General features: G+C 39.4%; 1 protein-coding gene across 1 annotated transcript in view; it reads right to left on the reverse strand.

The window, feature by feature from the left end:
* LOC136858443 (uncharacterized) overlaps window positions 1-16,371 on the reverse strand; it is a 290,965-nt gene that overhangs the window by 189,177 nt on the left and 85,417 nt on the right. Inside the window, exon 4 of the mRNA XM_067137991.2 lies at window positions 4,267-4,506. Within this exon, the coding sequence (XP_066994092.2) occupies window positions 4,267-4,506 (240 nt within the window). The remainder of the gene's footprint in view (window positions 1-4,266; window positions 4,507-16,371) is intronic.

Genomic DNA, 16,371 nt, shown 5'->3' on the forward strand with positions numbered 1-16,371 from the left:
AGCAGGTGAGGCCGCCTGGGCGAGGTACTGGTCATACTCCCCAGTTGTATCCCCCGACCAAGAGTCTGAATCTCCAGGACACTGCCCTTGAGGCGGTAGAGGTGGGATCCCTCGCTAAGTCCGAGGGAAAAACCGAACCTGGAGGGTAAACAGATGATGATGATGATGACATACTAGGTTAATTAGTAGACTAGAAACTTACATTTCAGAAGTACTGCTCGTATGAACATGCCACGTTTAGCAGTTTCTTTTCAACAAAATATTTTATTATCATTTTGTGAAATTCCTTACATAGTTGAAGTACACAAACAATTCATATTTTATTAAATCCCCCCCCAACATGTATTTTTTTCATTCCTTACTGCCATTACTGAAAAATATTCTTTCCATATATGCATTAGATGGAAATATATAGTTGTCAAAAATGTGCTATTCTCTAAAACGCGAGATTTTAAAGTAGAGTTGATTTCATTTTCTCAGAAATGGAACATTAACCTGCTGTTTAAAGGATACACAGTACGTGGAACAAAATGATAAAGAAAGGTATTGTTCCGGATAAAGAACGTACATCTAGCAACCAAGACCATTGAACATAACCATAAGTGATAGTGATGTATATTTAAATTAAAAATCATTGAACTTTAAGAATATAAACAAATTTTCATTCAAGATAGTCCCATTAGAGAACTACGCTAGCAGACACTGATGGTGCAAAGACTGTTTTCATTTCTTTTATTTTGTGCAAAGTCACCATAAAAACTAGCCCGTGACTCGAACAGCCTGTTTAATATAATATAATATAATATAATATAATATAATATAATATAATATAATATAATATAATATAATTCCTTGACGCTGATTATTCCGGCTAAGGAGTGTGACAATACAAAATTCATTATCATAAGTTTGCTAACAAGACATGCCCAGCGAGATGGGCTACAAATATTGAAGTATACCGTAGTGAGAGTGAAACAGTCCACATTCATATTGCTTGGCTTCGTTGACCTGGTCCGCTGCCTCTCATATCACTCAGTTTCTCAATTGCATCGACGAGATTCAGTGAACTTTATTCAAGCCGTGAGTCCTGGATTAAGATCCTTGGACTGGTTGGGGAATCGAATGCGAGGTCTCTAAGCATGATTCATACACCCTGCTACAAGATCATCATCACTTTCGCTATATTGAATAATCTTATGTAGATATCATCAGATGAAAAACAAACTTGTGATAATGAATTTTGTATTGTCACACTCCTTGGCCGGAATGGTGAGCGTCAAGGAATTCTATTCTATTCTATGGAAATGGAAATGGCATATGGCTGTTAGTGCCGGAGATCCCAAGACGGGTTCAGCTCGCCAGGTGTAGGTCTTTTGATTTAACGCCTGTAGGCGACCTGCGCGTCGCGATGAGGATGAAATGATGATTAAGGCAACACATACACCCAGCCGCCGTGCCAGGAAAATTAACCAATGATGGTTAAAATTTCCGACCCTGCCGGGAATCGAACCCGGGACCCCTGTGGCCAAAGGCCAGCACGCTAACCATTTAGCCATGGAGCAGGACATTCTACTCTAGTCTATTTATAACAGTTTTTGGATAATTTCGTGACTTCAACGCAGTAACAATACGCTGTGAAGTCCATTGATACCCGCCAGCTGAGAAGAAAAATCACTGACACATGGCTGGTAGATCATACACTAGCGAAACGGCATTCATCGGTCAAGGGAGAGCACAACTACCCACTATTATTTGATGTACAGTATACTATTATTTTATTACTGGCGTTGGAATGAATCTCTTCAAAATGCAAAGTATAATGAATAAATCCTGTATTACCCTATTGGAGTACCACCTTCTAGTAGCAGAAACTTTCAAGGAAGTTATAAGCGAAAAGTTAGAAGACAGCAAAATACTTGTTTAGCACTGGATAGGGGAATTTGTAGGTCCGATAAATGAATCATGGAATAATAATAATAATAATAATAATAATAATAAAAATAATAATAATAATAATAATAATAATAATAATAATAATTGAAGTCATTGAGAAAATTGAGAATAAGTGAAGATCTATACAGACATGCAGAGATCACAGACACCGTACATAAGAGGAGACTGTTGTTTTATGGACATCTCACAAGAATGAACGAGAGTCGACTCACAAAGAAAATCTTTAACTACATCATCAAATTAAAAGCAAATACTAAATAGGTAGAAGAAACAAGAAAAGAAATGGAGGAAGTTGGCATCAATCCAAAAGGAATACATATTTAACAGAGATATGTCAACATCATCATCATTATCATCTGTTTACCCTCCAGGGTCGGCTTTTCCCTCGGCCACAGCGAGGGATCCCAGCTCTACCGCCTCAAGGGCAGTGTCCTGGAGCTTCAGACTCTTGGTCGGGGATACAACTGGGAAGAATGACCAGTACTTCGCACAGGCGGCCTCACCTGCTATGCTCAACAGGGGCCTTGTGGAGGGATGGGAAGATAGGAAGGGATAGGCAAGGAAGAGGGAAGGAAGCGGCCGTGGCCTTAAGTTAGGTACCATCCCGGCATTCGCCTGGAGGAGAAGTGGGAAACCACGGAAAACCACTTCCAGGATGGCTGAGGTGGGAATCGAACCCACCTCTACTCAGTTGACCTCCCGAGGCTGAGTGGACCCCGTTCCAGCCCTCGTACCACTTTTCAAATTTCGCGGCAGAGCCGGGAATCGAACCCGGACCTCCGGGGGTTGCAGCTAATCACACTAACCACTACACCACAGAGGCGGACACAGAGATATGTTTCGAGCTAAAATTGATACATTCAAGGGGCTCCAGGAAAAAAATGAAAAATCCAAGAACATGTGGTCAGAGGAGAAGAAGAGGAACCACAGCGAAATGATGAACGAAGTTCTGGAAGAAGGAAAAAGGACTAACCAGCAAGTCAGTTATTTACCGCGGCCCAAAGTAGGCCAAAACCGAAGGATTAATAATAATAATAATAATAATAATAATAATAATAATAATAATAATAATAATAATAATAATAATAATAATAATAATAATAATTATACCGAGCTCGATAGCTGCAGTCGCTTAAGTGCGGCCAGTATCCAGTATTCGGGAGATCGTGGGTTCGAACCCCACTGTCGACAGCCCTGAAAATGGTTTTCCGTGGTTTCCCATTTTCACACCAGGCAAATGCTGGGGCTGTACCTTAATTAAGGCCACGGCCGTTTCCTTCCCACTCCTAGCCCTTCCCTGTCCCATCGTCGCCATAAGACCTATCTGTGTCGGTGCGACGTAAAGCAGCTTGCAAAAAAAAAAAAAAAAAAAAAAAAAAATCTTCTATCGCTTTTACCACATTGGTGGGGTCGCGGGTGTGAACTGTATCGTGCATGTGGATCTGGCCCGGTTTTGCGGTCGGATGCCCTTACTGACGCCAACCCAATCCGGAGGGACGTATTCACTATTGCGTGTTTTTGAGGTGGTGAGTAGTGTGATGTGTTGTGTGAATATGAAGAGAAATGTGTTGAGACAAACACAAACACCCATTCCCAAAGTCGTAGGAATTAACCATACACAGTTAAAATCGGATCTGCCGAGAATCGAACCAGGGACCCCCGAACCGAAGAAAAGTGTATTGACCATTTAGGTTAGGAGCCAGACCAATAATAATAATAATAATAATAATAATAATAATAATAATAATAATAATAATAATAATAATAATAATAATAATAATAATAATAATAATAATAATAATAATAATAATAATAATAATAATAATAATAATAATAATAATAATAATGGTTTATCACGAGAAACAACGACAAAAACAGCTTAAACATGCACAAATTTATCGTGTAATTGCTAATGATGTTCAGATATACCGTGGGTCTGAAGTTGTATTTCACAGAAGGCTAATTCTTTACGTTCTAAAAAAATCTGTCTACGTCAAGTGCGTCATCAGACGCCACTGTGTCGAACATCCGATTTTCGAATTTTGAAAGAGAAAGATAAGCAACTGATAAAACGAGACAGTTGACCCTACGATTGATTACTGTAAGAATTCATATGTAAGATTCATGGAACACTATCTCGAAAAGAATGCATCAAATAGAAAATTGTAACATTCTTGAATATCAATATTGATGATCACATTTTTTATACTGAACTCTGACCACCAATACAGCATTAAGCAGAAGATTTATTATTGAATCTGCTTCTTTCTTAAACCACTCGTGTATTATGTCATAAAATGGAGAAATTCTTACCTTTGGTGAGGCGCATGGTGCGCGATCCTTCCGTTGCTGACAACAGTCCATTACATGTAGCGTCCCCTGACTGAGCCACGTTGTACCTGGTGTGAGTATCGACGCCAGTACTTGAGATACGCTCAAACACAAAACAGCGGTAGCGGTCCTCATCAGTATGGGCCATGGAATGATGAAGTTTGCCCACCAAGTAACGGGTCGATCCGTCCTTCCAGGCAGCCAAGCAGACCAGCTCCTCCACTGAAAATTAATTCATAAAAGAATTCATATGAATAACCAAGTTTCTAAAACACAGTAAGCATACTTTTAAAGAAATAATCCTATAAAGGAAATAAATAAATTAATAAATACATACATAGGGCGAGTTGGCCGTGCGGTTAGAGGCACGCAGCTGTGAGCTTGCATCCGGGAGATAGTGGGTTCGAACCCCACTGCCGCAGCCATGAAAATGGTTTCCCATGGTTTCCCATTTTCACACTAGGCAAATACCTATAATTAAGGCCACGGCCACTTCCTTCCCACTCCTAGGCCTCTCCTATTCTACCGTCGCCGTAAGACCGTTCTGTGTCGGTGCGACATAAAGCAAATTGCAAAAATAAATAAATTAAATAAATAAATAAATAAATAAATAAATAAATAAATAAATAAATAAATAAATAAATAAATATAATAAAATCGTTAAATGAAAAAATAATACATCTACATAGCCTACATTCATATGTAAATCTTCATTATACACTGACATGCCTAAAACCATGGAATAGCAGTATTTAAAGGTGATAGTCGGTGGCGCCACCGTCTTGTGTGTGCCCAGACGTGTATCAAGTGTGATCTGACTTCTTGAGACTGAGTGTAAACACTGTCTGTGCTGCTCGTGGGCAAGGTGACGAGTATTATCGTCTTTTGAACGGGCCATGATAGTGGGGGCCAGACGGATGGGATATTCCATTGTCTAAGTCATGCGGACATTTAACATTCCTCGATCGACGGTTTCACGTGAGTATCGGGAATACCTCATAGAAAGGATTATCACCCACAGTGAACATCACGTGTGCTTAATGATCGCGATTAGAGACGTCTGGCTAGAATTGTTCGTAAACACATACACTGGCTCAGATCACCTCCACATTCAATGCAGGAGGTACCAGACGCATATCCAGCAGGTCAGTGCCAGTGGGATATGGGAGCAGAAGACCTACCTGAGTGCCCGTGTCAATAATAATGTTATTTACGTCCAACTAACTACTTTTACGGTTTGCGGAGACACCGAGGTGCCGGATTTTAGTCCCTCAGGTGTTCTTTTACGTGCCAGAAAATTTACCGACACGTTGCTGACGTATTTGACCATCTTCAAATACCACCGGACTGAGCCTGGATTGAACCTGGCAAGCTGGGATCAGAAGGCCAGCGCCTCAACCGTCTGAGCCACTGAGCCCTGCCCGAACATTAAATATAAACAATTAAGAAATAAATAAATGATGAAATAATAGTGAAATAATTAAAATAAATGAATACAAAGTATATGATTTGAATGTGAATTCAACATGAGTCATTGACTTAAAGGTTTTAAGGTATAAAATCACACAAAAACTTTTGCACAGCTCCTTTAAACACATGTGTGTTCTGTTTAGTACTGATATTATCAGAAACTCGATTATATTTACAGGATGTGGAAACAGAGAATGAGTTGTCATACATGGTAGATGTGTGGGAAAGTAAGGCTAGGAGGTTGTGTAGGATCGAATATTTCTGTCATGATATGAGGAGAGGTACATAAAGAAATTCTTAGGTAGCTGAGTTGTGAAGTATGTAGTATTTTAAGAAGGACATTTAATGCGAAGACAGAAGTTGTAACTGTTCCAGTGACTTATAGAAGTCAGCTCATGGTATTCTATATCCGTCCGCCGGGCTGAGTGGTTCAGACTGTTGAGGCACTGGCTTTCTGACCCCAACTTGGCAGGTTCGATCCTGGCTCAGTCCGGTGGTATTTGAAGGTGCTCAAATACGTCAGCCTCGTGTCGGTAGATTTACTGGCACGTAAAAGAACTCCTGCGGCACAAAATTCCGGCCCCTCGGCGTCTCCGAAAACCGTAAACGTAGTTAGTGGGACGTAAAGCAAATAACATTATTATTACTATACCCGTCAAACACAGCCATTTGTATCAGTATTTATTCTTAATAAGTGTAGCAGACACAATAATAATACCTCGCTTGTTCAATGTTGCTATAAGAAAGAAGGGAAGTAAAACAAATGAAACAAATTAATATCAGGTGATTGAAAATGATGTGGACTATTTCTCGTTTAGCGGGAAGTTAATACTGGCTCAAATAGCGCATCTAAATTATATATAAACTAGTAGTATTTCTTGTAATATTTTCTTTCCATGGTATTGCTTTTTGTACTCGTGTTGTCGTAGTTGTTAGGTAGTTATGCTTTAACTTCACTTTATCATCACTTGTAATGTTAAGCTAGTAGTAAGTTCAACCTATAGTATTGTAAGCCGCAGTGTTAAGAACTGGAAATAAATTGTGTGTGAATTTTTATATGATGATGCTGGATTTAGGGTGTTAAAGTAGTATTTCTTGCAATATTGTCTTTCCATGGAATTGCTTGTTGTACTCTGTTTGTTTATTTGTTTGTTTCTTTGTTTGTTTGTTGTTGTTGTTGTTGGGTAATATGTTAATTTTACTTTATTATTACACTACTGAAATTGACCATTGCTACTGGGATATTTCCCATTTGCGATGTATTTGTTAATAATAATAATAATAATAATAATAATAATAATAATAATAATAATAATAATAATTAAAAACGATATTACAGTCATTTTAAATATATACTGTGTTTTTATGGAAGATTTTGAAAGTTAGACAATTTGTAAAAGCATTTGAATTTGAAATCCGCGAGGCTTAATGTGCTTCTACAAACCGACAATGTGTCAACCAGTGAGTGTAAATAGAGAAGTAAATAGTGTTGTCATCATCTTCATAAGACTCGTAGTCATCACAATGTCAAATAATAATGTTATTTGCTTTACGTCCCACCAACTTCTCTTACGGTTTTCAGAGACGCCGAGGTGCCGGAATTTTGTCCCGCAGGACTTCTTTTACGTGCCAGTAAATCTACTGACACGAAGCCGACGTATTTGAGCACCTTCAAATACCATCGGACTGAGCCAGGATCGAACCTGCCAAGTTGGGGTCAGAAGGCCAGCGCCTTTACCGTCTGAGCCACTCAGCCCGGCATCACAATGTCGTAGGAACTATTCCGCAGGCGTTACAAAACGTGAGTTCTAGCATACCTTTTATACTATCTGTCGTCTTCAATTACCGCAGGGACAAGCCCGGCAAGAAGTCACTAGCAATCTTCGACACTCTCAATGAAAGTGGTCAGCACCAAGCGAGTTGGCGGTGTAGTTAAGGTCGCGCAGCTGTGAGCTTGCATTTGGGAGATGGTGGGTTCGAATCATTCCGTCGGCCACCGTGAATGTGATTGTCCTTGTTTTTCAATTTTTACACGGAGCACATGTTGGGGGTTATACCTTAATTAAGGCCACGGCCGCCTCCCTCCCACTCCTAGACCTTTCCCATCCTTCAGTCGCCAAAAACCTTCGATGTGTTAGTGCGACGTTAAACCAGCAGCAGAAAACAGAAACCCAAAAACTGGTCGACAGGAAATCTATCCCAACATACATCTTTCATAATGGCTCATGCAATAACCGTTTTGTTTCGTGGGGAGAGAGATTCATTTTTTTTTTTTTTTGCTAGGGGCTGTACGTCGCACCGACACAGATAGGTCTTATGGCGACGATAGGATAGGAAAGGCCTAGGAGTTGGAAGGAAGCGGCCGTGGCCTTCATTAAGGCACAGCCCCAGCATTTGTCTGGTGTGAAAATAGGAAACCACGGAAAACCATCTTCAGGGCTGCCGATAGTGGGATTCGAACCTACTATCTCCCGGATGCAAGCTCACAGCCGCGCGCCTCTACGCGCACGGCCAACTCGCCCGGGGAGATTAATATTACGTAGTAGAAATATCTTTGGACCCCCATAAGAAAACACTTACCAATGAGGACCTGGAACTCTCGAAAAGAAAGGACCTGTCACCATATCAACACTGATCAGCAAAACAATTTAACGGAAAGGGATGCAATAATATCTATCAAAGAGGACGGTGGCATCAATGAAGCACTGGATCTCATCGAAACCGTCTTGTTAGATTCCGCTGGTGGGGTGAAAGCGCCAAGACGGAGAAGTAAATTCTTGTTTGACTTGTAATGTTACAACTACAGAAAGATCACTCTAGAGAACCTATACAGATGGAGAATGCTCAAATCAGAAGCAGATTCAGCAGACTATTCATACCAGAGAATAAATTATAAACCCCTTTTGAGAGAGAAAAGACTCCCGCATGCCGGGAGAGATATAGGAAAGGGGAAAGCATGAAAGATTACTAGCGGCAGAAATTGCTCGACATAAAATCCTAGAACCTAGAAAAGCAAGCGTGAGTTCTCAGATTCCAGTGACGGTATGGGAAGACCACTTCATAAAATGATATCAAAGGACTCGAATAAACGAAGAACTCATCTTAAACGCAGAAGAGATTGCGATTGCACCTATTATAACTGGGGAGGTATGGCGTGCCATGCAGAAATCCAAACCACGCAATGCCGCCTGAGCCGACTGACTCACCAATGCAGGTTTTAAGGAATCGCTGCCAATCACAATTGAGATGTGAGCAGCATTATTCAATGCCTGCATCAAACAGGGAAATATACCTGACAGATGAAGAGAATCCACTACCTGGATCACCTACAAAGGGAAAGGACCAAAGATCATACCATACAGTTATCTTATGATAGCCCTAGGTTGTGTACCTTTCAAAATCTTTACGAAAATAATTTTTTACCACATTCTCCCACAAGCCTAGCAGCACATATCCAAAAACAGTAAGGATGCATTGCAGGAAGACCCACTACACAAGCAATCATGACAGTACTGGCTATCATATGGGATGTCACAGAATCTATGAGGGGATGTATGTATACTCCCTTTATAGATTACGCCAAAACCGGTCCATAGAATCTACGAAATATGTTTCCGTCATCTTAGGCAAAGGAAATCCGCTATTGCAGTTACTGAAGTTGGCTTACAGTCAGCGACAGAGTAGGCCTACTCAGATAAAGGGAGACCCAGTGAGACCCCTTTAGCGCAATGTTATTAAACGTACTTAATCGTGATGTTGTTCAAAAGGCAGCTGGAGAAGAAATTACAAAGCTCCTGTATCTATGTTAACCAGAAGCAAACAAGCTCTGCAGGAGGGACTAACCAAACTGTGCAATGAAATGGTCTATAAATACTGTAAATGCGGGGAAAACAATGATTATGAAAGTCAGGCGAGGAGGAAATAGATCCAAATCCGACAACTTAACCTGTGGAAACGAAATACTGGAACTCGTAAACGCCTACCTAGGGAAAGCATTTACTAAACATATTGAAGAAAGATACAAAGCCATCTTCAATATAAAGAAACTGGAAAAGATATTACGCAGGGAACTGCGACTTTTATACATCACGATAGCCCCAGTAGCCTCTTACGCATTTTAAGAAATAAGGATGTACCTCACTTGTACAAATCTGAGAAAACTGGACTCTGTAAAAGTCGCCTAGCTAAGAAAAATCCTCCGACTGCCAAAGACGGCGCAAAGCAGATAGTGCACTGTGCAGTGTATTTACTGTCCAAAACTGACTTCTTTGTCAGGGAGTTATTTCAGAACCTCAATCTACATCATACGCCAAATATGAAGCATTTATCCGAGCAAGAGAAGAAAAAGCAGAAGGGGTAGATTCAGACTTCTAAGGAAAAGCAGAAGCGGTAGATTCAAATTTCAACGATACCCTTGACATGAATATAAATGAATGAAAGGAGTCAAATTTCGAGATGCGACATGTCTTCACAAGGACTGCCATTCATGGTTTCCATTACAGAATCTGAAACCACTCCCAGCAGCTTAGTGCGCCTGAACAGTGTATGGGCAGCGCTGCAGGCAGTATCACATACTCGTCTGCCGAAAAAGAGGACTAAACCAATAACAAATGATAATTTCAATTATGTTATTCTCGTATGTACACAACGTATTTAACACACCTCATTATATTAAATCTGGGAATAATGAAATAATTATGGGCTTGAACTTACAATATTTACTGATGAACTATTGGATAAATACAAAGGGAATTAAGAGATATTTTGTTATTAGGGAGGAGGGGCGTGAAGAGCTTCACGGTCAATTATGAAGTGGATTTTTCATATCAAAAGGAAGGAAACCCGACTCTAACCTCATGTCCAAAACCCAAAATGAGTCAAGGCTACTCCATGGTCCTTAGAAATATGTGAGAGGAAAAAAAAAATCGTTGTTGTTCATGTTGCTTCATTTTAAGGATTATGATAGAGTAATGGACAACACAGTGTATTTTGTGCGTGAGCAGTCTGTGTGGTAACCTTTGAGACTATACTGTAGTATCAGTAATGAAATGTGCATTTGTAATTAATTAAGAAGGAGGCAGCCGTGGCAGTAAATCTGGTAACATCCTGAACTACGGAAGATCTCTAATGGGATGGCCGAGCGTGGGATGTTAATCAATTTAATTTGCTAGCTGACGCACGGGCTTAACTGTACTGTTACCAGCATTTTATTCCTTCGTGCCGGAGTATGCATAGTGGTCAAGGTCAACCGCGCAGGAAGTTACAGAACCATGCCACCTCGTGCATTATAGATCACGAAAACTTAAACCAAGTTACCCTGACGTCTTCCAGAATAATACAGGATCTCAACACCAGATTTTTCACCTTTATAGAAATTGCTGGTGTGTCGCTTAATAATGGAGACTTCGTATATAATAAAAACCTGATTTTACAGAGGAGCAAAAAATGGAACAAATGTACCAATTGCAAATTGCAAATTGATTTTTTAATAATATTAAATAGTACAAACGCATTTTCTCTAAAATGTTCATTTCTACTTACGAGGTGTTTGTAGACAAGTGGCATAATATGCAAGATACGAGACGGTGATATTGGATCATTTTAAGAAATTCTACAGAATATCGTGTTACATGGTCTCCACATAAGGGTCCAGCGGCTTCGTCTATCCATAACGAAATAATAAACCAATATTACAAAAATACTACAGATACGAGGTCTCCATTCTTAAGAGACGTGGTGCCGTATGCTTATGGTTGAAATTACAGTTTTCAATTACTCTTACAACAAAATGTCAGGGAAATATCGAACTGATAAGGTACTGTGGTTATGTTCTGAATGTTGAGTGCTCAGTCCAAAGGCTGGTTGGATTCTCAATAGATCTATCATCAGCTGTCATAGGTAGTCCAGAAAGCACTGAAGAGATGTACTAGGGAGATGAGGAATGATGTAGTTTCCTGTTGCTTTCCTCACTGATCCAAAAGGCGCTGTTACGTATCAGCTTGCTAAGCTAACTGAAATACATACACAAACTGAGCCTATGAAGAGCAATTTCATACCACTCTATTTCACCAGAGATGGATCTTGGCAAACTATCGTTATACAGAGTATCAAAATGAATTACCCTTCGATTCCTATTATAGATGATGATGATTGTTGTTGTTTTAAGGGGCCCAACATCAAGGTGGCGGTAATTATTGTTTGAAGAGGAAGTACCACTGGGCAATCTCAACACTAATCATAGGGGAATAAAATGGCAGGGATCCGACACTTCGAAAAATGAAGGTATCGGCGAAAGAAAGGGAAGGGCCACGAAGGGTGTGAAAATGAAAGACTTCCTAAGCCTCGGAAACCTAATACCGTCGGGGTCGGAATAGAACAAGGCGTGACCCGGGAAGATAGGATGGGATAGATGAAAGTGAGAAGCCTGGTACAAGTTAGAGGAAGCAATGCGAGGACTCAGCTGAGGGCCCCGTGGTTGCCAACACAAGCTCCAAAATTAAGAGCCCCTGGGGTTCCTTTTAGTCACTTCTTACGACAGGCAGATGATACCATGGATGTTATTCTAACACCTCCCCACACAGGGGTTACAACATTAAGGTCATCGGTCCAACCTATTATAGATTTGGTGGAACACAGTGTTTGGAAACTATTCAAAGAATTTTGTGATAGATTTTAGATTATAGTTGGGCCACATCCCTTATGACATAAAATAAACGAGAAAATTCTGCTAAAGGAAAGCTCTGTAGAAAAATGAAAATGGATGACAGTTTTGATATTGCACAGCGTTATTTCGTTTGACACCCATACTAAGGAAATAAATATGTGCTCCTACAAATATTGTTCCAACATGTTTGTATTAATGCAGTTTCGGAGTTTTGCATCTTTCTTGCTTTATATTATTCCTGGATTTCTGCATGCACTGTAAAACTGTAACTATTTACGAAAAAACTAAGGAAAAAATAAGAAAAATCGGAATGAAACCAACTTCAGTTATAAGGGTAAACAAAATTAGTTTAATTCGCTTAATCTGTAAGGGTATATGCAGTATTGAAGTTAGTTTAATCCACTACCCGTAAAAGGGTAAATGAAACAGTAGTGAAGTTGGTTTATTTCGTACAATTATCACCGCTACGGAAAAAAAGAACGGAAGGGGTACACTGGTGATTCTCCGGTTCAAATCTCGGTGGTTTATGGTTGGATTTTTACAGGACCAGCTCATAGTGCCAGTATGAGTATCTGGCCTTAAATCCACGGCCAAGCCCTAAATTTACCCTGAGTACTCTGTAAATCTCACTATAACGTCGGACGATGGCAATGAAACAAAGCGTTCCCATTACGTAACGGTCATCTGTCTTGATGACTGTGGAGCCACTTCTAACATATCCTGACTGACTGACTGACTGATTCATAATCACCGAGCCAAAACTATTGGACATAAAGAAATACAATTTTGGGGATACATTCATATTAAAGTGTAGGTGCTCACTGAGAGAGGCATTTTGGATATTCCGACGCTAAAGGGATGAAAAGGGGATGGGGATTGTTTAAATGAGTATATCTATATCTCAAAAACTTCAACGTTTACAGACGTAAACAATGTTATTTGTAATCTCCTTTAAAAATAAAGAAATACGTATTTTTTGTTTTGTAAAATCCCATTAATGAGGGTGAAAAAAAGTGCAAACATGGGTTGATTACCTTTTATGAGGATACTTATATCTCATGAAAATTGGTATTTGGAATTTCCTTTAAAAATAAAGAAAATATGTCTCAGAAACGTAACATGTTACAGACGTGAACTGGCATTTGGAATCTCCTGTAAAAGTAAAGAAACATGGATAAACTGTTTTCAAAAATTCCATTAAGAGGAAAATGAGCGTATCTACAGTATATCTCAAAAACTTAGCATGTTACTGACGTGAAAATTTGTATTTTTAATCTTTTAAAAGTAAAGAAACATGTCATGTTGTGTGTTTGGAAAACCACACAGGGGGCAGGCGTAAAAAGGACTGGAAAGTGGTTGATTTTTTTTATTTAGGATACTGATATCTCAAAAAGTGAAGATGTTACAGACGTGAAAATTGGTATTTGGAGTCTCCTTTAAAAATAAAGAAATGTGTATTTTTTGTTTTCAGAAAATCCAATTAAGGGGGATGAAAGAAAAGAAAAATTATTTGAATTCTTTGCATGAGGATAATTATTATATCTCAAAAATTAAAGATGTTGCAGACGTGAAAATTGGTATTTGGAATTTCCTTTAAAAATAAAGGAACACGCCTTTTTGGGATAAATCAATTTGGGGGTGAAATAGGATTTGCATACTTTTTATGAGGATACATATATCTGAAAAGGTGCCTGTTGCTATTTCTTGATGGATGCAATATTTTTGTAACCGTCTCGTGGCACAGGCCAGAGCAAAGTGTACTTCCACCGAAGTCCCAGTCTCATCCATGGCTGTGACAATATGGAAGCTGCTGGGGTATGGGTGGTGCTGAGTAATGACATTTGAAGCACAACTAGTGTCTGAGTGTTATGAAAGGTGTTGCCCATAGGATCAGTCGTGCTGCAGTGGCACCTTCTGGTCCAGTGAGGAAAGCAATGGCAAACTACCTCACTCCTCATCTTGCCAAGTACGCCTCATTTGGGCTCTGCCATTGGTTTTTGTGGTTTTCCTATAACTGCATAGCCTTTGGTGGTGCCATCTGAGGATCCAACCAGCCTCTGGGCTGATGACCTAACAGACAGACATATCTAAAAAATCTGAAGATGTCACAGTCATGATAATTGGTATTTGGAAGCTCCTTTATAAATAAAGAAACACGTATTTTTTTGTTTTTGGAAAATTCACTTAAGGGGAGGGTGAAAGGAAGTGAAAGGAATTCATTCTTTTTATGGGGATACTTATATCTGAAAACTGAAGGTTACAGTAATGAAAATTGGTGTTTGTAATCTCCTTTAAAAATAAATAAGCACGCATTTTTCGTTATGGGGGGGGGGGGGGGTCAATTTACCCATGGTGGGGGTGTGGGGTGGAAAAGGAGTTGAATTATTTTTATGAGGATACGTATATATCAAAATCTGAAGATGTTTTAGAGATGCACATTTGTGGAATCTCCTTTTAAAGAAACACGTATTCTTTTGTTTTGGGAAAATGAACTTAAGGGGACTGAATGAATTGAAAATTTAGTTGAATTATTTGTATGAGGATATTTGTATATAAAAAACTAAAGATATTGCTGACGTGAACATTGGTACTTGGAATCTCCTTAAAAAAGAACCACATCTTCTTTTGTTTTCGAAAAATCCACTTAAGGGGGTTAAAGAATTGGAAAATTAATTGAATTATTTGCATGAGGATACTTATATCTCAAAAAACTAAATATGTTACAGATGTGAACATTGGTATTTGGAATCTACTCTCAAAATATGGAAACACGTATTTTTTGGTTTCGAAAAATCGACTTAAGGGTGGTGGGGGTTAAATAAAATAAAAAGAGCAGTTGAATTCTGTTTATAAGGTTAGTTATATCTCAAAATCTGAAGAAGTTACAGATGTGAAAGTTGGTATTTTAAATCTCCTTTAAAAGTAAAGAAACACGTATTTTTTGTTTTCGAAAAGTTTACTTAAGTGGGTAGAGGGAGGGATGAAGTGAAGAGAAGAAGTTGAATTCCTTTTATGGGAATATTTATATTTCAAGGACTGAAGATGATACAGACGTGAAAACTGGCATTTGGAACCTGCTATAAAAATAAAGAAACACGTATTTTTTTGTTTTGTGAAAATCCACGTAAGGGGCTGAAAAGAATTGAAAGAGCGGGTGAATTTTTAAAATGAGTAGGCCTACTGGTATATCTACAGAATGTAAAAGAAACTTATCATGTTACAGACTTGAAACTATTTGGGAAATCCTTAAATATAGGAACACCGAACTCGATAGCTGCAGTCGCTTAAGTGCGGCCAGTATCCAGTATGCGGGAGATCGTGGGTTCGAACCCCACTGTCGGCAGCCCTGAAGATGGTTTTCCGTGGTTTCCTATTTTCACACCAGGCAAATGCTGGGGCTGTACCTTAATTAAGGCCACGTCCGCTTCCTTCCCACTCCTAGCCCCTTCCTTTCCCATCGTCGCCATAAGACCTATCTGTGTCGGTGCGACGTAAAGCAAATAACAAAAAAAATATAGGAACATGTATTATTTTTTCAAAAGGCACTTAACGGGGGTGAAAAGAAGTGAAAAATGTGTTGCATGAGTTGGTCATCTTAGCCCCAAAAGGCAATACCACAATTCCGAAAACGTGGCTTACAAAAACTTTATGGGGTAAGCAACAACTAGGGTCTGATTCGGAGGAAAGTGCTGTCAGTATTCCCAGTAGCAGAAGCCCCACTCCAGACATCTCTGAGTTACAGAATGAGATCATTGAGGAAGAAGAAAACGAAAGGAGGGATACTGAACGTTGTTCTTCCACTGTAGATGCAGGAAAGTGGGTGATAGTAAAGTTTGCAACAAAGAAGACCTGCAAGCATTACATCGGGAGGGTTATCGTGAAGAACGAAGAGGACTGCTCAGTGGTTACATTTGCACGAAAAGTAACATCTAGACCCACATTAATCTGGCGAG

Source organism: Anabrus simplex, chromosome 1, assembly GCF_040414725.1.
Source record: "Anabrus simplex isolate iqAnaSimp1 chromosome 1, ASM4041472v1, whole genome shotgun sequence".
Taxonomy (NCBI): Eukaryota; Metazoa; Arthropoda; class Insecta; order Orthoptera; family Tettigoniidae; genus Anabrus; species Anabrus simplex.